The following is a 21885-nucleotide window of genomic DNA, read 5'->3' as shown; positions in this document are numbered from 1 at the left end:
ACACATTCCCTTCCTGCCTGCAGAGTGTGAGCCTGCGGTGTGACCACCTCTCTATACATGCTATCCACAATACTTTCCGACTCACGGATGCTCCACATGTCTCCAGCTGCTACTCCAGCTCTGAAACTCGAGCTTCCAGGAGCTGCAACTGGAGATACTTCCTTCACACATGCTGGCCCTGGGGACTGGAACTGTCCCCAGCCTGCCACATGGAGCAAGAGGAGTAGACCACGCCTTGGTGCTGCCCTGCCATGAATTATTCCTTTAAATTAAACTTTAGAAAGATGACATGTAGTCATCTCGAAAGGACGTAGATGGCCTTAGCCACCAGGGTCAAAATTGTGTAACGTTTACTGTAAACCAGACTGTGCTGGCTGAAAAACTGTCCTAGAAGTGCAATGGGCTGAAATCTTCCTTCTGTTAAGTATATTTATAAGGCTCACACATGGAAAAAGCCATGTCTGAGCAAGCTACAAGATGGTTACCCAACAGCAGCGGAACCAAAATAGTTTGAAACATTGTCTTGAACGTATCAGAAAATGCCATGTTAAAAAACAGAAAGCACAGCACAAGTTCTTAATTCTTTTTGAATAGCATCCACTCATATGTTATGTTGACGCAATTTGATCTTCCCATAATAAAGCAACTAACTATATTAAATGTTCTTGGGATAGCTGACTGAAGGTTTTTTTCCCAGGAAACTGAAAACTGTCACAAACTAACTAAAACCAAAAACTCTACTGTATTGGTGACCAATATCTTATGCCAGATACATTCCTTTGAACGAAAAACACCTTCAGATAAACAGTGATCAGTGATTTCAACTGCACAGGCCCCTTAAATCTTTGGAACAACGCACACTTCCGGTACAGGTATACGGCTTGCACTGAAAGTTATGGGGTGTTGCCGGGCTTAGAGAAAACACTAATTCATATCAACTTTAAAAGCTTTCCTCTGTTCAAGTTAAACTGTGCTCTCTATACAAATTTGATTGGAGACATGTATTTTATTTTTAAACTTTTTATTTTAAATATTTCATGAAAAACAAGAGGTAATACAGCATGTGTACAACAGGACATAATTACAATATAGCTTCCATGAAGCAAAACACTAAATATACAGTTGTTATACACATTGCTAAATGATTCAAATCTAATGTAGACAATAAATAAACTCTCCTTAACCAAGGTTCTAGGAAAGAACAGTAGTAGAAGAGCTACAAAGAAAAAAAGGGGTAAATTGATGGGTTAATCCTCCCCTTTCAAACAACTGCCCAACCACAATAAACTAAAGTATGCTTTTGGCACAGGTAATGCTCTACTGCCCATAGGTTCCTAATGCATTTAGAGTTACACAGAATGGTTATATCTGAAATGTCTTTCCATTTTATTGGTATTTAAGACACTAGCAATTTTCATAGGGTTTTGATCACCCCTGAAGATGGAACTTCAATGGTCTGAAAGATTTCAGATTCTCAGTTGAAATGTGTTATACTTCACAAGGCCATGGACCTCCTTAACGAACTGAATTGGAGGTGCTTGCTGAAGGGCAAATTTGTCCGTTTCACTACATTTGTTAAGTGTGTTGGAATATGTCATTCTGCTCAAGCAAAGTATTTCATTGTTGGGACCAGTTTTCTGGGATGCAGAGAACTTTACAAACTTTCTCTCTATTTAGAGAATGACAAATTAATCCAAATTTTTATTTTGCTTATAAATAAAGTAATAAAATCTTGGTCATCTTTTAACGATGGTTACTTTTTGATACTTCTTCAGTAGAAGTAAATAATGCACCCATTCAAACCACTAAGTCTTTATGCAATCGATATTTTAGATGGATTAAGCAATACAATTTCCTCTTGAAAGTTGAATAGGATGATTCACATGATTCATGGACTGCTCGGCACAAAGTTTCAATCCAAATCCAATAGAAAGCAAGACAACAGAAGTAACAAACAATTGTACTGGACCTCCAATCCTCAAGTTAATGTAGCGTTGACAGAAAGCTCCTACAAACTCATGAGAAATTATCAAAGTAAAAACTGATGTCCCCTCCAGTCCATGTGTAATCATTTCCAGGCTAGTTTAAAAAAAAATCTATCATCTAAAAATTACCAGTTTTTAACTGTCTTCAAAAAGACACACCAATGGTTTGGAATAATGGTGACTAACTTAAAAAAAAAATCAATGGCGATACTAAATATAGCAAGTGATTCTGGTTAGAATAAGAAAATGTTCAAGGGTACTCATGGATCCTCCTGCTTCAAATGTAACTCATGTTAAAAGAACCATGGTTGTGCCATATTATTACAGTACATAAAACAGCACAAAAACACAATTATTAAATTTGGCTGAACTTAAATAGCTTGCATTAAGGTTATGTATGTCAAAAAATGGGTTCAATAGCAAATAAGCACTGCAGGAAATGAGCAATTTGAAATGATAAATGAATTGTGCCTAACAGGTTATTTCGAAACTATATATTGGGATGTGACTGGCTTTCCTACCTTTATAGACAAGCAAATTGAGACACAATTGCATCTTGGCCTCCAATCAGTGCTGTTCAAACTACAAGCAGAGTGTACCAGTTGCAATTATCACCAAGCTACAATGCAGTAACAGCATGCTTGTACATTTTTGGAAATAGTTTCACTAGAAACTAGAGTGAATTGATCCTTTTCCAAAGGGGGACAAGAGGATTATAAAGCACTGAACGTACTACCTGGCTAATCAAATGGAAAAATATGAATCTTCTATAAATGTTTACTAGGTTACTTTCTTCCAAAGCTGTAATGGTTTTGCTAAACATACAAGATAAAGCACCAATTATTTTGATCTTGAAATTAAAATTCTGAAGCAACTTGTAGAACACATGTATAATCAATTTGAAATCAATCATCCAGTGTTTCAAGCATGATGTGTCATGACATAATTCAGACAAACGCAGAATACTTAAAGATAACATCTGGTACACAAAGAAACACAACATTGAACAACTTAGTTACGTAAACTAAATAAGGCATATTTGACTCATTTTAATTGCCCTCTTCTAGCCAACATATATACTGCAATGATGCAACAGTTCCAACCACAGTACTTTTGTTCAGTGGTCGACCAACTTGAGCAATGCATGTATTTTGCTTTTTGCACTACATTGATAATTATTGTTCCACAAGTCAAAAATAGTGGAATTTTATCATACAGATTTAAAAAGTTTGAAACTACAGTTTATAGTTTTAAGTTCTAAAGGCAAAATAAATCACTTAAAAAACACTTTGGTAAGTGATTTATGTTAGCTAAGTGATTATGTTAGCTAACTTACAAGTTCAACAGAATTCAGTATACTCTCAGAATTCAGATGTACAACTATAAAGAATGCAAGGTTTTGTGAAAAATAAATTCAACACTATTTATTTTAAAAGAGGCAACACTTTATAGAAGAACATTGATGGGAATAACTACTCAAGGATATAAATCTAGAAACTATGGTGAGTTATTTGTTACAACCTGCAGTAAGTTTGAGATGGTGTGGGATTTAAGTTAAAAAGCAGTAAATTTGCAACTTCAAAGCCACTCAATAGATTGGAATTATGATCACCCCAAGAACTATTATACTGGGCACTGGTGATTCAGCAAAATACTTTGGGAAACATGCACACTAAAGTTAGTTCATTTCACTGAGAATACTGTTATGGTCAATCAAAACTACATGCATCACTAATGAGAAAAACATCTTGTAGCGGACACCCTTGATGGTGAGAAATATTCATCTAAAGGGGAGCCTTATGGCTATGTTTTTCTCCCATTCATTATGGTATTTTGCTGGATTAATATCATCAAGCAGATATTTCAATTTCATGTTTCAAAAAAGGCTTTTAAACTTTGCTCATGTATCCATCACATGCCAAGTTACAAGATGTTAAGCTTTTGAAGTGCGTGGCTGCAACAAATTTGGTTTTGGTAGCAGTCTGGGCATTGCAAGCTGATTCCTTCTACTAGGGCATTTAAAAACACCTAATTCACTTGAACATTGTGTATAACAACCATTATTATATATATTATATATCATATATATAAAAAACATATACACATATATACACAATTCTATATTACAGTATTAACAGTTGTGAAAGCTCAATCTTTTCAATGCAGAGACTCAGAAAAGAACACTGCTTAACTCTTTTGAGCTGGAGAATGTGCGCGAGGGCACCAAATGACATATCAGTTAAGAAAGACAAATTAAAATATATTACCAAAAACCAGATTGCTAAACCATTTGACCATTCTTCTATTGTTCTATAAAGTGGAGCCCTTTTATGAATTTTTAATATATAAAATTAATTGGAATGTGACTAACAAATGAGGTTCAAATTGTCCTTTCAGCACAATTTTCTTCCCACACATTTTCTCGGCGCAGGACTCAAAGTCTAGTTTTCTACGAACGGAAGGAAAATAATGACATATTTCGGATCGAGGGGTAAGAAGAAAGAGGAAAAGTACCAGGTGTCAGATGGTTCTCCAATAGCACAGCTGAGATCAGGAAGTGTGGGTGTATTTAGACAATGGAAGAATCGGGAAACTATAACCATTAACTCATATCCCCTCTCTCACTGCATATCACCCCAGAAATCTTAGCTGCTTAATTTTCTGCATTAAAAATGTTCACTGCTACATTTTTCAGATTATCTCTCGAAATAAAAAAAGTACTAAATATTTGCAGATAGCATACTACAACATAAAACCGGGCCCAAACTCCTCAGTTTAAAACAACAATAATTGGTAGATGTGTGCAAGTAGAAATGTTCCTAAAACAATGTCTCCTGTTATGAGGAAAGCATGGGATTGTTCTTCTTAGAGCAGAGGGTTTAGGGGAGTATTTAGTAGGGACATTCAAACTTACAAGGGACTTTGATCGTACAAACCAGGAAAAACTATTTCCACTGGTGAGCGGTTGGTAGATTGTGGACATGGATTTACGGTAACTGGCAAAAAGCCCAGAATGAAATAATTATATCTGGAATACACTGCTTGAGCAGATGCATATTCAATCCTAGCTTTCAAAAGGGTAACTCTCAGTTATTCCCAGAGAGCCACAGGTGCTCAATGGACCAAATACTAATTAGAACACACTATATTAGTTAATAGAAGATTGATACAGTTGAGCGAACAAGCACTTGAGAAAACTATTTTTTGAGTAAGGGGAAGAAGAATGGTGACAACTCTAGTACATTCAGCAGCAATTAATTTGTGAATTTGTTGATTTGGGTAAAAACAAGTAATACTCAAATGGTAACTCAAATGTTTAGGGGCTGTTTAGCACACAGCTAAATCGCTGGCTTTGAAAGCAGACCAAGCAAGCCAGCAGCACGGTTCGATTCCTGTAACAGCCTCCCCGAATAGGTGCCGGAATGTGGCGACTAGGGGTTTTTCACAGTAACTTCATTTGAAGCCTACTTGTGACAATAAGCGATTTTCATTTTTTTTTTTCAAATTAGGACACAGGTAATTAATTTTCTTTACTAGCTGCTCTCAGCTTCCATTAAACAAAACTGATTAGGTTGCAGCAATGCTGTTTAGCATTCAGATTGTTACAAATTTAAACATTTGGAAATGAGTTTGATATTTTGCTTTGCAGGTCACAACTCTCAAAATTAGGTACAAGCATTTGCAGGCTCTTGTTCAGCAATTTTCACTTCAAATAGCAAGTGAACTATTGGCGAGATTTGAGTTACTTTTTTAAAAATCAACATTCTCACAAGTTTCCCCCAATCAACATATATATTTCTCAAGCTGAGAAAAATGAGATCTCTGACACAAATCAGATGTGGATAATAACTTATCTCTAATCACCAACGGGAAGGTGGCTTTCATATCTTATAATGCGACTTCTGAAAATGAATTAATCATATACGAACAATGGCCATTAGATTAAAACTACTCAAATCTACAAACATACAGGCATAATTTCAACTTAAGCCATCTGGCAGAAGAACGGATTGGATCAGCTTTGCACCAACTTCCAAAGCAGTCAAATCAGATGGGGTTTGAAACAAGTGGCCAAACCAATGCAGTCAGTTAGTTTGGTCAAAATAACCTCTGTGGTTGGGAAGCCAGTACTAAATAATTGAGTGTGTTCATTTGAATCTAATTTTTCAATAAAGTCAACTACTTCCTCAAGATGCGTGCCAGGTATTTTTAAAGGAAAAGTAATTTGCCTTCAACCATTTTTGTTACTTTCACCAAGGTGTTCAATCACAACTGCAAAATCATACCAAAAATGAATGTGATAAAATATAGATCAACTAAAGATATCTTAAGATGTATAAACTTGGAACCTTTGAAGTTATGAATGGAAAATATACTATATCTCAAACCAATGTGGTTTAGAATCCTAGTCCTGACAAAGCAATGTGCAGTCAAATCAGCATGGTGTCAACTCAATTGATAGCATTCTCGTAACGTTAATGCTGGATAATTGCCATGCATTTCTCTTGGATGACCATCTATATTCATCGGTCGGAGCAATAGGCCATTTGAGCCGGCACCGCCATTGAAGATCATAGATCTTCCTCCTACACTCCACCTTCGTGCACTATCCCCATATTCCTCAATTATGTATTGAATTTACTCAATTCCTGACCATCCACAACTCTCTAGAGTGATCATCCACAACCTCTTGAGTGAAGGCATCTCTCGTCATCCAAGTGCTGACTGGCCTTATTCTGAAACTGTGACCCTCAGTTCTAGATTCACCAGCCGAGGGAGACATTTTTATAATCTCTCCTGTCAAGTCCCAATTTTATGTTTCGATTAGATCACACTGTTTAAATTCTAGGAAATATAGGCCTATTCTACTCTCTCGACATAAGGCACTTCCCACATACAGAGTGGGAATTTCCAGCCATTCCTGCTGGCAGGATCTTCTGGAACCACCAATGGTAATCCCTTGCTGCCAGAGGATGTGAATAATGGAACGCAAGATCCCACTGCCAGCCAATGGTGGGCTGCAACTGCAACCATGAGGGCAGTAAGAAATTCTGCCCATGGACCATACTGAATATTAATAGCACTGTTTAGAACATCAGTCTGATTGAAGTTACCAAGATACCAGTGGATCTGACGGGAACAAAAAATACTTAGGGGGTTCCAGCAACCTCACTGGAGCCTCCTAAGTGCATATGGGTTCCTGTGATTGAAACATTTATTTTTTATAAATTTAGAGTACCCAATTATTTTTTCCAATTAAGGGGCAATTTAGCGTGGCCAATCCACCTATCCTGCACATCTTTTGGGTTGTGGGGATGAAACCCACACAGACATGGGGAGAATGTGCAAACTCCTCACGGACAGTGACCCAGAGCCAGGATTTGAACCCGGGTCCTCAGCGCCGTAGGCAGCAATGCTGACCACTGTGCCACCGTGCTGCCCTATCGAAACATTTATTAACCTCACTGACCATATTCGCAAATGAATACCAGCTTGGCAAGTAAGGGAATTAGAACCCCTGAAAGCACACACCATTAAAGAGAGAAAATGGCCAGATTCACCAATTTTCACTAGCTAGGACCAAACAGTTCACCAAGGTACATTTTAAAATGTGTGCTTTCAAGAGAGCAAGAAATAAATATATTTCCAGGGCAGTTTTGTAACATTGTAAAATGCATGGGCTGCGGATGTCGACGAGACCAGCATTTAATGCCCATCTCCAAATTTCTTCAAAGCAATAGAGTGGCTTGCTAGGCTTCTTAGGGGCAATTAGGACTTTCTTTTACAACATTCCAATAGCTTCATGGTCATGGTTACTGTTATTAGCTTTCTATTCTGGCTTTAATTAATTGATGGTAGCTTATGCTTTTCTGTTCCCAGATCTTGAGTCTACACAGCTAGATTGCTTGTCCAGTAATCTAACCACTATGCTACAATCTTTCATGGCAATGCACAGCATCTAGACACAGCATGATCAAGTAGGACCTACAAATGTGGTACAAATTCATTTAATAGCTTACAATCAACTATTAGGGAGCTTTAACGCCTCCCATGCATTTACTAAATAGTTGTTCAGAAGAAAATTCAGCTTAATGCAGTGACAAAAAATCTTTCAAAGGATTGGCTGAGGAAGACTTAGCAACTGAGCAGAGTTGTAATGGTTCCAAAATCCTAATACCCGAATTCTGCATTAATCTCCTGTGGTGAGAAATAAGCCGCATGCTTGGGTGCTCTTAAAAATAAATACTCCCAGGTCAGATTTGAAAAGGCAGAATTAGGCTCACAGCCACCTTAATTCTAACCGCACAAGAACATCCATCAGATTTTGTTTTGCCACTTTTTACAATCTGATTTCCAATTTATGCTAAATAGGCCTGATGCAAGACCTGGATTAATAAGACAATTTAGCTTTATTCCAATCTGCCAGAGTCATGATATTTTCATTCAGTTAGACTGGGTTTGATTGGAATACAGGTGATGAATGGACAATGCACTAATGTACATCAGCTATCCCCTGCAAGTGAGATTACAGAACTAATATTTAACGGACAATTTATTGCCACGAGGGCATAAATATAAATGGCTACTAAAATGTTTGTGTATGTGTCTAAAGTTAAATTTTTTCTCATTTCAACTGGAATTTTAACCAGGACTGTATATTTTTCCTAAAATGCATTCATCATGTGACATATTAGTATGAAGCAGCTTCAAAATACTTTTTAAAATTGGCTTAGACTGCATAAATCCAACATGCAGTTCATACTTCACAGTAAGGTCACCAACAGAGAAAAAAATGGATTGTCTTTTTAAGTGTACAATTCCACTCGCACCGATCTGCTCTCAGGAAAAAAAATAAACGTGAAAACACTCTGACACACATAGGTGCAATCATAAGCTGTACAGCACAATGGTGGACTGCAGACAGGACACTACAATTCTCTGCGTAACCAATTCCTGATTTCAGCCAAGCTATCTGGGGAAGAGCAGGAGAAAAAAAACCCACAACAAATCATTGTATGCAAAATAAAAATTTCATTGTGTATTAAAATCACTTGGAAGAAAATCTTACAATTATATACAGATATGTAAAACATAAACCAAAATAACTACAATGTCAACTTCCACAGTGACTGGTTTATAAATTGACAGCGTCACCTGGTAGCAATAAGAGAACTAGAAGTCTTTGCGAATGGGCAAAAACGTAGAATTGTTCAGGTTAGCACTGATGAGAAGAGGAAAGGGAAAAAATACCTTTGGTTCTACGTTGTCAATATATACAGTACCATCCAGCTTCTAGGGACTAATGATCTTGCATGAGTTTGATCATTTGCACCTTAACACAGTTCTTAGAATTCAATGCATCTAACACATTTGAAATCTGTTACATCTTCTCATATCAATATTAAAGGCACATCTATTTTGATGAACAGATATTTGTTCCCCCCACCCCTTGGGGGTTTACAGTACATAAACTGCACTGGACAACAAACTGTACACTTTTTAACTCTCTAGCTTCACATGAAGTTCAAGATAGAATATCATTTGTGAATCTTAAATCTACTGTATTCCTGTGAATTTAATAGATTTAAGTGCAAATCATTTCTGTCCACTAACATCCTTACATACATAGACATCTGTAGCATTTCATTACAGATCAAAAATTGTAACTCACTGCAGATATATCTATATATATATAAAACCTATCAAATCTGTGCAAGCTACTTGCTAAGCACATACAGTTTTGACTATTTAACAAGAATCAAGTGCATTTCCACTGAAATTGCTTTTACAATGTTACAATTGTGCAAGTCATTTATACACAATTTAACTAAAAAAAAAAATTAGCTTCTCTTTGAATGTTAAGAACGATAGAAAGTTTACTTTGTGGAGGATTCAATGCTCCTTCACTTTACAGAACACTGACCAGTTCCTGAAACTCATTCAACATGCTCAAGAGCAATAACTAACAAAAATCACAAGATCAATTTAAAAAAAGATGGGATCTTTGCCCCAGAATAATGTTGAAAATTCTGTGTGCTTACACCTGGAAAAATACTGAACACATTGAAAATGATATTCAGACAGCAAAAAGATATGCAGGAATGAAAATGATGTTCAGATTAGCAGGCTTTTTACACTTAAATGTAAACCTGATCCAGTTACTGGGATACAACAATGTAATGCTCTTGAAACCTGTTAAACTGAGTCGATTAAGAACTTCTAATAAATATTGGTCACCGTTAATAAATTATCACAGTTTTCTAACCATTGAACCCTTAGCAGCTGTTCATATTTTATTCAGTGCTATGTACTAGTTGTGCGTTGTACCACTGCTATCCATTCTCCCATAATATTCAGATTGAAGTTTCTGCTGGTGCGTGTAGTTCATTTTGTGAAGTCGAAACGTTTTCTAGTGAATCTCGAACGGCAAGCTAGAGAAAGAAAAATACCATGTAACTGGACAGTTGCCACTGTTGAGTTTTCATAAACAAGTTTTCATACTTTTAAATTTAAAGTGTTGGTTGCTATTTTATATGGCATTAGCTCCTGCACTTGACACATTTAAGTTGTGTACATTTAATTCTGATGGTCTTGTTCATCACTATTCTTCCATTTTTTCCATTGAGTATATGCTTCCATTTCCAGCTTTGCCTACAAAGTGCACAGAAATTCTGAGAAGTAGGCAATTTAGCTCTTCAAACCTGCTCCGCCATTCAATCAGATCAAGGCTGATTTCGTCCCGATTTCAAATCCACCTCAAATCCCTTTAATCTGTTTTCTAAAATCAGAAATATGTCTATATCTTTCTTGGAACGATTTCATGATTCAGACTCCACCACACTATGGTGCAGCAAGTTCACAACTTCACTACCCTATGCGAATAGTTCCTCCTCATCTCAGTTTATATCTGTGACTTCTCATTCTAGATTGCCCCACAGGGGAGGTACAGTTGGTCTACTTTATCAATTCCTTTTAGTATTTCTTGATCAGATCCCCTCTTATTCTTCTAAACCCGAGCAAGTACAAGCCTAAACTGTTTAATCTCTCCTCATAAATCAACACCTTCACCCCCGGAATCAATCTGGCGAACCTCCTCTGAACTGCCTCCAAGGCCATCACAGGGCCCGCACAGTCCAAAGATGTGCGGGTTAGGTGGATTGGCCATGCTAAATTGCCCGTAGTGTCCTAAAAAGTAAGGTTAAGGGGGAGGGGGGGGTTGTTGGGTTACGGGTATAGGGTGGATACGTGGGTTTGAGTAGGGTGATCATTGCTCGGCACAACATCGAGGGCCGAAGGGCCTGTTCTGTGCTGTACTGTTCTATATCCTTCCTCAAATAAGGAGACCAAAAGTGGATTCAATGCTCCAGATGTGATCTCACCAACAGCCTATACAATCGCATCAACACTGCTCTACTTTTATACTCCTTATTACCTGCCATTACCATACAGGTCTCTGTAATAAATTTTCAAAATCATTAGGGGTCTGGACAGTGGATAGGAAGAAACTGCTCCTACTGGTGAAAGGATTAAGAATTAAAGGACACAGATTTAATGTAAATAAATGTTGCCACAGTCTCAGAGGACCATAAGCTTCTCTCCTCTTTGAGACATGACTGGACGTGATTTAACTTGAGGGTCACCACACTTCAGATGAGGGGCAAGACTGAGAAGGCGGGGCCTTCATGAATAACATCAGGTGGTATGGAAATTGAACTTGCGCTGTTGCCACCATTCTACACCATGGACCAGCCAACCAACCCCTACTTAAAGTATTTTTCTTTTATACAGTGAATGCTTACGGTCTGGAATGCAGACTTGAGAATGTGGTGGATGTACCGTCAAGAGGAAATTAGACTGCTATCCGAAAAGGAAGAATGTGCAGGATTACAAGGAGCAGGCAGGAGACTGGCACTAAGTGAATTGCTCATTTGGATAGTTGGTGCAGATAGGATCGATCAAATGGCCTCCTTCTGCGCTGTAACATTTCTGTGAATTTTCTTTTCTAGCTACTGGCCTTGCAAGCACAAAGTAGGCTGTAATATTTCAGTTAATAAAATGCATTTTATTTCAAGCATATTCAAAAGTACAAAAAATATTTCAGTTAATTATTCTTATAACTTATATTTCAATTAAAATATTTTTCATTCCTAGTCTAGCAGCTGTGTACATGATGACCGCCATATTCTAGTTGCATGATTACAGCATTGGCCAGAATGGAACTGCATAGATAATTCCTCATCTAATCACTGCAGCATGTGGTTGTTTTTGCACACCGTATGTACGTAACAATGCTCCACTCTCAGCATTTTGCTGGATACATCATCCAGATCTCATCTGGAAACATTGCTGTAGGCCTTAAATACTTCTTTTTTGTAGTTCAAATTTTGTTTCCTGTAAAACAGTTTGCCATGTGCAAAGGCAGCAGCATTTCTTTAAAAAAAAAAGGTTCATGGAATGTGATGTCGCTGGCAAGGTCAACACTTAAAACCCTTTCCTAACTTGGAAGTGATGTTTTTGAGCTGCTTTCTGGAACCGTGCAGTCCATGTGGAAAAGGTACACTTGTAATGCTGTTAGGGTCGCAGTTCCAGGATTTTGATCCAATGACAGTGAAGTAGTGACAATAGATTTGCAAGTCAAGGTACCTGGTGTGAGACTTGGGAAGTTTACTGGGAACACCACCTCCAAATAAAACACAGGTCTAAATTTCAATGGCTGTATGCATATTAAATTAAGTAAAGAGAGGAAACTAGCCAATGGAAAATATTGAGTTAATCTCCGGTTTTGGGGGGGGGGGGGGGGGGGGGGGGGAGAGATAATTGGAGAGTGACTATCATGTATGGTGGCACGGAGGTTAGCACTGCTGCCTCACAGCAGTGACCCGGGTTAGATTCATACCTTGGCCGACTGTGCAGTTTGCACTTTCTCCCGGTGATGTGCAGGTTAGGTGGAACGGTCATGACAAAATTGCCCCTTAGTGTCCAGGGGTTTGTAGAATAGGTGGGGTTACAGGGATAGGCCGAGGTAGGGTGCTCTTTCAGAGGGCAGAGGGTAGGTACAGAACCAATGGACCAAATGGTCTCCTTCTGCACTATAGGGATTCTACGGTTCCATGAAAGGTTCTGTACTATCACTAGATATACAGATTAAAACAGCACACTCAAGATTAATAGGCAATATCAAAGTAATATTATTTAAAGACCGGACATTCCAATTAAAGATAATGAATACATTTTGCAAGCAAGTCAGCTTGGAAAACATTGAACAATTGGATGCAGAGGTGAACATGTGCTATTTTCAGTGAACCAATCCAAATCACCTGCCCAAGAGAGGATGTCCATTGAAAGCAAAATGACTTTACCAAATGGAAGTTGGACACATATGGCAGGTCCACTACTAAGATTCCCTGCTGCTATGATGCTTGAATTATTTAAATTGGAGGCTAAGACACCTACACTGTCAGCAGTGTTAATCAACCACGCATTGAACTTTGAGGGCTAGAGTTTTTTTGCAGGAATTTAAGGGATAGATTTTGAACGTTAGGTTGGAATCCCCGCCTAAGATTCTGGTTTGGTATTGCATGTGAATCCTGAGGTCTACTGGGTTCGGCTAATACGGCCTTGAATCAGTTTTTCACTTCAACAAATTTCCAGCATGGTTTGTTCAATGGAGATTAAGAGCAAGAAATTTCCTCAAATTCCCCTTCATTGTAATCCCCTTCCTCTATCATTGAACAGGGATCTTCATGGTCCGTGGGGATCAATTATTCGAGTTACTTAGCCAATCTATTGAGGTGGCTAACAAGTTAAGGACTACACAAGCACCATGGAAATTCCTCTGCAGTTTATATCTGTTAAGGGAATAATCCCAGATTCCATACGCTATTAAGAAGTGGAAGGCCACAGCGTATTCAGATTTCTGTTGGCATCCACTTTGTTCAAATTTATAGCTGGATGGCTATGCATTTTGGATGTGCTCTTTGCATGTCCAAGAATTAAGCTTGGACAGTTGTCAATTGGCTAGCCAGTTTGAAATTGACTTCATTGTGTATACTGAAGTTGTTTTTTTATATACAGTCAACAGCAGTGTTGGTCATATCTTGGAAAAGAATTGTCTCAGTAACAAAGATAGGGCTGAGCAGATAGCCCAATGTCAGTGGGCTAATTCAATTTCAAATCAGGAATTTGGAAAGTGACTATCATTTATGTCTGCATTTTGGCACAGAGGTTAACACTGCTGCCCCTCAGCACTGACCTGGGTTGAAATAGAAATTGAAAGAGAAACAAAAAGACAGAAAGGAAATTATTGACATTTTAAAATTACCTAAAACAAATCAAAATTTAAGAAAGGAGATGTCACCTTTAAAACTGTTTACTTTCTGGGCAAGAGTGAATGATCAGTCATTAATAATTATCACATCATCAAACCTGTACTTGTGCTGATTTATGGTAAGTTTACAGAATTTACAGTGCAGGAGGCCATTCGGCCCATCGAGTCTGCACCGGCTCTTGGAAAGAGCACCCTACCCAAGCCCACACCTCCACCCTCTCCCCATAACCCAGTAACCCCATCCAACACCAAGGGCAATTTTGGACACTAAGGGCAATTTAGCATGTCCAATTCACCTAACCTGCACATCTTTGGACTGTGGGAGGAAACCGGATCACCAGGAGGAAACCCACACACACATGGGGAGAATGTGCAGACTCCGCACAGACAGTGACCCAAGCCGGGAATCGAACCTGGGACCCTGGAGCTGTGAAGCAATTGTGCTAACCACAATGCTACCGTGCTGCACCAAATGAACAATTCTTGTTGAAATGTAGCAACATCCATGAAAATCACAAATGTAAGGTTCAATTTTTGCAAAGCTAATGACAAACAGTGCAAATCAGCCAGCAACTTGTGGTGATTCACAATTCAAGGATCACTTTTTTTATAGGTGGATGGTTGGAACCAAAACTCTTGGGACCTCGTCCATAAGATGTTTATCAAACAAATACTCCATTATCCTTTTCCACAAGTGAAACTGAATATTGATAAACCTACCTGTGCACCTGCAGCTACGTTTGCTTGTTGTCTTCTTAAGTCTGATTTTATGAAAACTGTAAAGAAAACAGAAATTATGAAACAATCTATTTTCTGTTATATGCACATTTTTATCAGCAATGGAACCTATGAAAGTGAACACTTTCAACCTTCTAAAAGAAGATTGGTTAGTTTACTTACATAGTCACTTAAACCATAACAGTTTATAACATTTGGTACAGCAAATTTTATTTCACATCTTTTTAAACCATGAAAATATAAAACTTTCAAAAATGCATAACTTAAAATGACGATTTTCATATAGTTTCCATCATACAAACTAATATGTTACAAAGCATTTCTGGTTATTAGAAGTAACATTAGAGAAGTATTATTGAAACACGTCTCATTTATATTCTTTAAACAGGAGTTGTTCTTGTTATGACAATTCCATTGTAATCAATTACATTTGCCTTAATATCTTTGTGGATGTTACACAATTGTGTCAATTTATCACAGAAACCAGCAAGGAACAAATAATTTGCAATCAGCTTCTGACAACCTTTCTTTTACAAAAAAAAAGTCGCTGACAAGAAATGTATTTTAATTTAATCGAATAGCAGCACCACACACGCAACAATAAGTATTGACTTTACAGTTTTGCAGAGTCCTTACCTCACACAGCTTCCAGACAGAACACTGGCTGAAATAAGACTAACCAATTTAGAAATAAAAATGTCCAGCATATATTAGAAGTCACCAATAGAAGGGAGTGATTGCAAGGCCATATCAAAGAATATGAAGGTGTATCAAAATAAAATTGTGCAACAGCTGCCACAAAAACACATGCTCAGTGCCACGGTGTGATTTAAAATTGCCTGAGATTGTTCGATTATTTTCCGCAAACTAGAGGTTCTCAAGTGTAAGTTTTGAATTATACAAGAAGTTTAAAACTTTACAAGTGCTTATTTCTATAGCTGTTACTATCATGCAGGTCAGTTCTATTTTTCACAATAACAGCCCAAGATGTGTGTTTGGAGCACGAGTTGCAAAGAATGAAGGGAGAATTGCTTGTGGAGTGTCCTCATAGTACTAACATTTGGTGCGACTACAATATAAGTATACTTCCTGCTGCTGAAATTGACCTCAACAGACACTGGCATTATCATCATCCATCACATGCAGCACCAGTTATTTTGATAGCTGCTTATGAGAGATACAAAACATTGCAGAGTGCTGGCTGAGAAGCTTCAAGTGTTACAAAGAATTGATTGGTGGATGACTTAAGAAGCCATGAGATTTATGTTGTAATTTATGAAAAATTCCAAATAAATTATTGCCTCAATCACTCCCAGCTATTCCTTCTTGTCCATTGTGTGGATTTAAAACTACATCCAATCTCAAGTACAGAATCTAATTAACCATATTATACCTGCATGACTGATGCGTAGTGTGTGTAGATTTGAGTTATGGCAGTTGTGCAGTGGCTCCGCTCTTTTTTCAAGTTTATGCTTTAAACTAAAGTTTAATCAAAGGATTATTTGTGCATGCAGTAAATGCTACCCACTAGATTTTATAGTTCTGTTAGAAGAATCTGTGACTTTGATATAACATATGCAGTTTTCCCAACTGCCCTCAGTAACTGTGTGCACATTTAACATGGAAAGGGATTTTAAAAAAGACATTTCACTTTTAAGCCATATCCCTACAGATTCATTACCTGTAACAACAACAGTTGCATACCATGTCTAGTGGCTGGAGGAAAAAAATTGTCACTTTTCCACATCAGAGGGTGGACAGACTAGAGTATGAACCTTCTGCTGGAGAAACAAAAAAATAAACTGACACTATCTTGTTTTGAAGTGTACAGAATAGTGTTCATAGCAGGTCAGATGATCAGGGTTCCTTTGTGCTAGTAGGTAAAGTTAGAGTTAGAAACTAATTTTTATCATCCCCAGCCAGCATCATGCACTCCTGCCAAGGTCAAGTATTGGTCAGATGCAGAGTAAAACTCCCTTTAAACTGCCCCAACAAGTGTCTTAACTGCAACCTCAGAACACCAGTGCGATTTTCCTCTTCAGCTTTTTTTTTTTTATAGCCTCAAGAGTCAGGTTGCTGACTGGTGCCAAATATACAGGCAGCCTCGTGCTGTGGAATTGTGTGCATACAGGATTCACATCATTTAAAGTCTTTAAAACCAAAATGAGGCTTTCATTCCATACATTCAGCGTTATTTCAACACATGTCCCAGAGGTGAGAGGACAGTGTTCCAATCCACAGCACCATCAAATCCCCATCAGAATTGTTTCTGGTTACACGATGGTTTCTGTTACTAGCAGCAGCATAACGCCGCCTTACCCTGTACACGATTTTCCATGGACAGTCACAATCTTGGTTCGTTCATGTAGACTGGTTATATTCCTTTCCTAAAACCTAAACAGACTAGCTTCACAATTGACTTGTTAATACAAACATGTCAGTAAACCAAACAAGAGCTGAGTGTGTCGCAATGTTTCAGAACACACAAGAGTTCACAGGATGTCAAACTGCAAGAAATGAAGGCTTAATAGTTTATGAATATCACAATGTCTCGGAAAAGGAGTTAAGTTTTGAAAAGTGCTCCACCTGTCTTTAGAATTTACATTATTCTGTCTCCCTTTCATTGAGCTTTCCATTCACATTTATCTATTAAGTGAACTTCTGCCCTTACCACAGCTTTTTTCTTACCGCCACTTGCATAGCCACCATGTTTTGCCACATGCCTTTATTTCAAGTGACAGAAGAGTGATCAGCATTTTAATATTCACGCACTGTATAGAGAAGAGATACTGGAAATCTGTTAGAAAGTTGCAATACAATCAAGAAGTTCTGTTGGCGTCAGTATACTTAGTTGAGTATTTGTGCACAACTTCAGTCTTGGGACAACTGGTAGCAGCCTCCCATAGGAGAGCAACTCATCATTATGGAATCTCAACTATTGCATAGGGCCTCTTGCTCCCACATCTTGTCTAAATTTCAAGAAAGGTGAGATGTAGGTTTATACACCCAGAACTGCATCTGGATAACCAGAAGAGCATGTTGGGTTGCAGGCCGTTTATATCGCTAAATGGAAGTTGGTCTCTTTCCAGTTTTGCCAAAAGTTCTTCAGTGATCTATTCCACTCGCATTTCAAGGAATATGGAGTGGCGTTTTCTAAACTTATTTTCTCCGAATTTCATTCTTCAGCCATGTACTTCAAGAACAGGATCTAACATTATTCTTCAAAAATAAAACTGTCCTTTCACAGTCTCGAGTTCCAACTACTGTTTGATCCCCCGTCTCAAAACTCTCTCACTATCCGCTACTGATAACTTGCATACAACTATCTAATTCACCTAGCTGATATTGATTTTGCATAAATGCTGTGAAAACCTACTGTAGTTTACTATATGTATTTACAGTACTCAACATACAATCAAAACTTAGTACCTGTAGTTTGTTGAACTGGCTATATACTTCCTGTGCTGGAGAGAGGAGCAGCTGGTAAAAGGAGCTCTGCGATTTATTAGGAAAAAAACTGGGTAAATTGGTTAAGAATATACAATATTTTGGGTGGAGAGTGTGCACAATGTTTACAGTTACAGTCAGTTGAATATTTTTATCAACAAACTTTGAAGGTACACAGATCTAAGTTTTGAGTTTGCAAAGTTCAAGATTAGCTGCAGCTTTTTCCCCCAGTGAGTAAAAGCCCAATGAATGCAGCAAGAATTTTCAAAATGAAGTTGCTGACAGACAATACTGGAACTTAAGAAATCCAAAAATAAAGGAAGCTGAATATGGAACCTCCATGGATACCAGAGAATCAAAAGTGGATGAAACACAGTAGATTCTCAAGGCATACCTATTGCTTAAAAAGGATGAACGTGACAGCTAAGAAACATTCTGGGTGCAGGAATCGTGTTATGATCAAATATTTTGTAAAAAAAATGTTAAATGACATCAGTTGAGTGAGGTCTACAAGTAAAATGACGAAAGAACTGTAAGTTACGCAGATATCTAGCAGGTAGAAACTACCAAATTCCTCAGTGAAAGTGTGAAAGAAAGTGCATGTTGCCTCATTGCAGAATCAATGAAAGCATGTCAGAGCAAAATGGTACAGATGATTTAATGGTCCATCAGTTAATTCTTGCCATTTTTAACAGGAAGTGTTGTATATAAAAGTGATGTGTATGAATATCAAGTGCAGGACATAATTTTCCAGGAGCAAAAGGGCCACAGGACATAATTTTCCAGGAGCAAAAGGGCCAAAGAAATATGGGTTGATGTTCCATTAAAGGGAGTAAAGTTGAACCAGAGATTTTGTAGCAGATGAGAAGAAAAAAAAGTTAGAAAGTATCAGAAACAAGAGAGAACAATGAGAGTTAATGTGAGTCACCCAGGGTACAAACAGGCAGGATACCTTAGTTCAGTGATTGTTTTTATGCCCTGAAGGGAGCTGACTTTGGGGGGAAAAAAAGAGAATGACCACACAACCAGATAAAGAAAATAAATGCTTTTCCAATTAACAAAAATAAATAATTGAAGTAGGTTAGATATGCAGCTAAAGGGGCAGCATGGTGGTTAGCATTGCTGCCTACGGTGCTGAGGACCCAGGTTCGAATCCCGGCCCTGGGTCACTGTCCGTGTGGAGTTTGCACATTCTCCCCGTGTCTGCGTGGGTTTCACCCCCACAACCCAAAGATGTGCAGGATAGGTAGATTGGCCACACTAAATTGCCCCTTAATTGGAAAAATAATTGGGTACTCTAAATTTATTTTTAAAAAAAAGATATGCAACTAATAAAAATGCATAAAATCACAGCTGCAAACAGAGGATTAGCAAGAGATGAAGCTACAATGATGGAATGTTTCTGAATGATAAAACCAGGCAGACAGCCAGTGTTACTGAGTGATGATAAAACAACTACAAGTATTACAGAATGAATGCAACAATCTATTGGCAAAACCAATAAAGGACAGAAGTTAAAAGCACAATAATCAAGTGATGAAAGATGTTCAGACGCTTCGGTAAATAAAACTCTTAAAATGGAAGAGTTAGGTACCCTCAGGCAATCTAGGGTTAACTGAATGGAAGGGGATGAACAATTTCATAGATACAGTTAAGTTACTTTTCTTGACATGGGGAGCAGTACTGCAGTACAATAGATGCAGATTCATCAATCCACCAGAAATGACTATAAATCTAGAAAGGAGTGAAACACTTGGGAATAAGTGTACTTGATATCCTAATTAAGTTGGGTACGAGTAGCGAACTTGGACTGAATTCCTCCATAATGGAGTAAATGGAAAAGTTAAAAAGAAAAGAAAGCCATTTCCTTGGAGGAAACCTGGAACCCGATATTGCAGTACTTGAATAAGGAGCATTAAAGAAAATGTGTTGTCAAGGGGCAAAAAACAACTAATGAAATAGAAACCATACTTCCACAAGAATGGAAATGAAAACTGGAGATAGCAGTTAGAAAAATGCAAAATAACCCAACGCAATTCGAAGAAATAAGTTGGTAGGTTCTTGTGCAAGGCTGGATAGACAGGTCAATTAATGACCTTAGTATTAATATTCATGTCAGTCTCCATTAAAAAAAACGAGATAAATTCCAGGTACAGTCAAATTGCTTAAAAAATCTCAAGTACGCATGATCAGAAAAAGACAAATGTTAAATTTTACTCCCTAGAACAATCAAAGATTAAGCCATAAGACACTAATATATCTACCACTGCATGAGCTCCATGCAGTGGCTAGATGGGGACTGAAACATGATGATTTTAATGGGGCATTAAAGAGTAATCAATATGGTTTTACAAGAAATAGGTTATGCCCCATAAATATGAAATTAGTTAAGGTTGCAATTAAATTAAGAAAGGGAAGGTCCAGTGATTATTTGAATCTTCAGGAAATATTGGATACAAGTTCCACATGGGAAGAGACTGACTTCATTTCTTGAAAATTAACACAAATTCACCAAGAGTAAGAGTGACGATTGTCAATGACAGAAAAAGGATGAATCTGAGAGACATTATGCAGTAGACTGTTTTGACTTCCCTGCTGTGCTATTTAAAATGATCGGGAAGTAGCCGAGACTTCAAATGATTTTAAATTTTGTTGACAATGCCAGGAAAATAGTCAAACAGCAGATTGAAAGCACATCAAGAAATCTAGGTTGTTTAAAGTGACCATGGAAGTAAAATCAGATGGACAAGCTAGAACCGGCAATACTTGGCTTGTGCGCAAAAGAAATGTGCATTATGAATTATGGAAAGGAATTTGGGTGGAGACTAACTTTTCACTGAAAAAATTCTGCTAATGCAAAGCTCTTACCACAGTTAGTCAAACTACCAATAGTAGCTCGAATAACTAAACTGAAATAAGGTTCTTTTGGTCCAGTGTAACTTACTGATGAGATCTCACTGGGAACATTGTACATAAATGACCCTGATGCACAGCAAGATGCTCATAGGGCAATGAAGATAACTGGGAGACTAAGTTGCAAAGAGAAAAATATTCCTGAACATGGACTATCATAAAAGTAAAAGGAAATTAGCAACCCTCGAAAGCTGACTAAGAGATTGAAAGAAAGCATCTTTCTCTCCTTTCTCCATACGTAGGTTTGCAGCAAAAGCAGTTAACTCTTTTAAAAAGTCAGATAAATATATTTAAAGAACCATTGTGAAGGTTCTAAGCACAGCAGAGACTAAGTGGAACTAGTCAGCATTGAGTAGTGCACATTGCATGATTGGAATGATCCAGAGATTTTGCTTCATTACCCTTCATGTGGGAGGCCATGAGTGGCTTGTGGAAAGATAAAAAGAGCAAGAACAGAGTGGGTCTGGGTAAAAT

The 21885-nt window shown here is 37.8% G+C and overlaps 1 protein-coding gene across 12 annotated transcripts in view; it reads right to left on the bottom strand.

Annotated features, from left to right (window-relative positions):
* Positions 1 to 1004: 1004 nt before the first annotated feature.
* Positions 1005 to 21885, bottom strand: part of flvcr1 (FLVCR heme transporter 1) — a 47979-nt gene continuing 27098 nt past the window's right edge. For 2 of the 12 annotated variants that reach the window (XM_038811205.1, XM_038811259.1), the window contains exons 9-10: positions 15034 to 15089; positions 1005 to 10417 (exon numbers count right to left, since the gene is read on the bottom strand). In XM_038811205.1, the coding sequence (XP_038667133.1) occupies positions 10340 to 10417; positions 15034 to 15089 (134 nt within the window). In that variant the 3' untranslated portion in view covers positions 1005 to 10339. Of the gene's footprint in view, positions 10418 to 15033; positions 18547 to 21885 lie in introns of all 12 variants that reach the window. The other 10 variants (XR_005462288.1, XR_005462285.1, XR_005462286.1 and 7 more) reach the window with 10 other exon arrangements.

The sequence above is a fragment of the Scyliorhinus canicula genome, chromosome 1 (genome assembly GCF_902713615.1).
Source record: "Scyliorhinus canicula chromosome 1, sScyCan1.1, whole genome shotgun sequence".
NCBI classification, from domain to species: Eukaryota; Metazoa; Chordata; class Chondrichthyes; order Carcharhiniformes; family Scyliorhinidae; genus Scyliorhinus; species Scyliorhinus canicula.
This window is presented reverse-complemented; position numbering and strand designations above follow the sequence as displayed.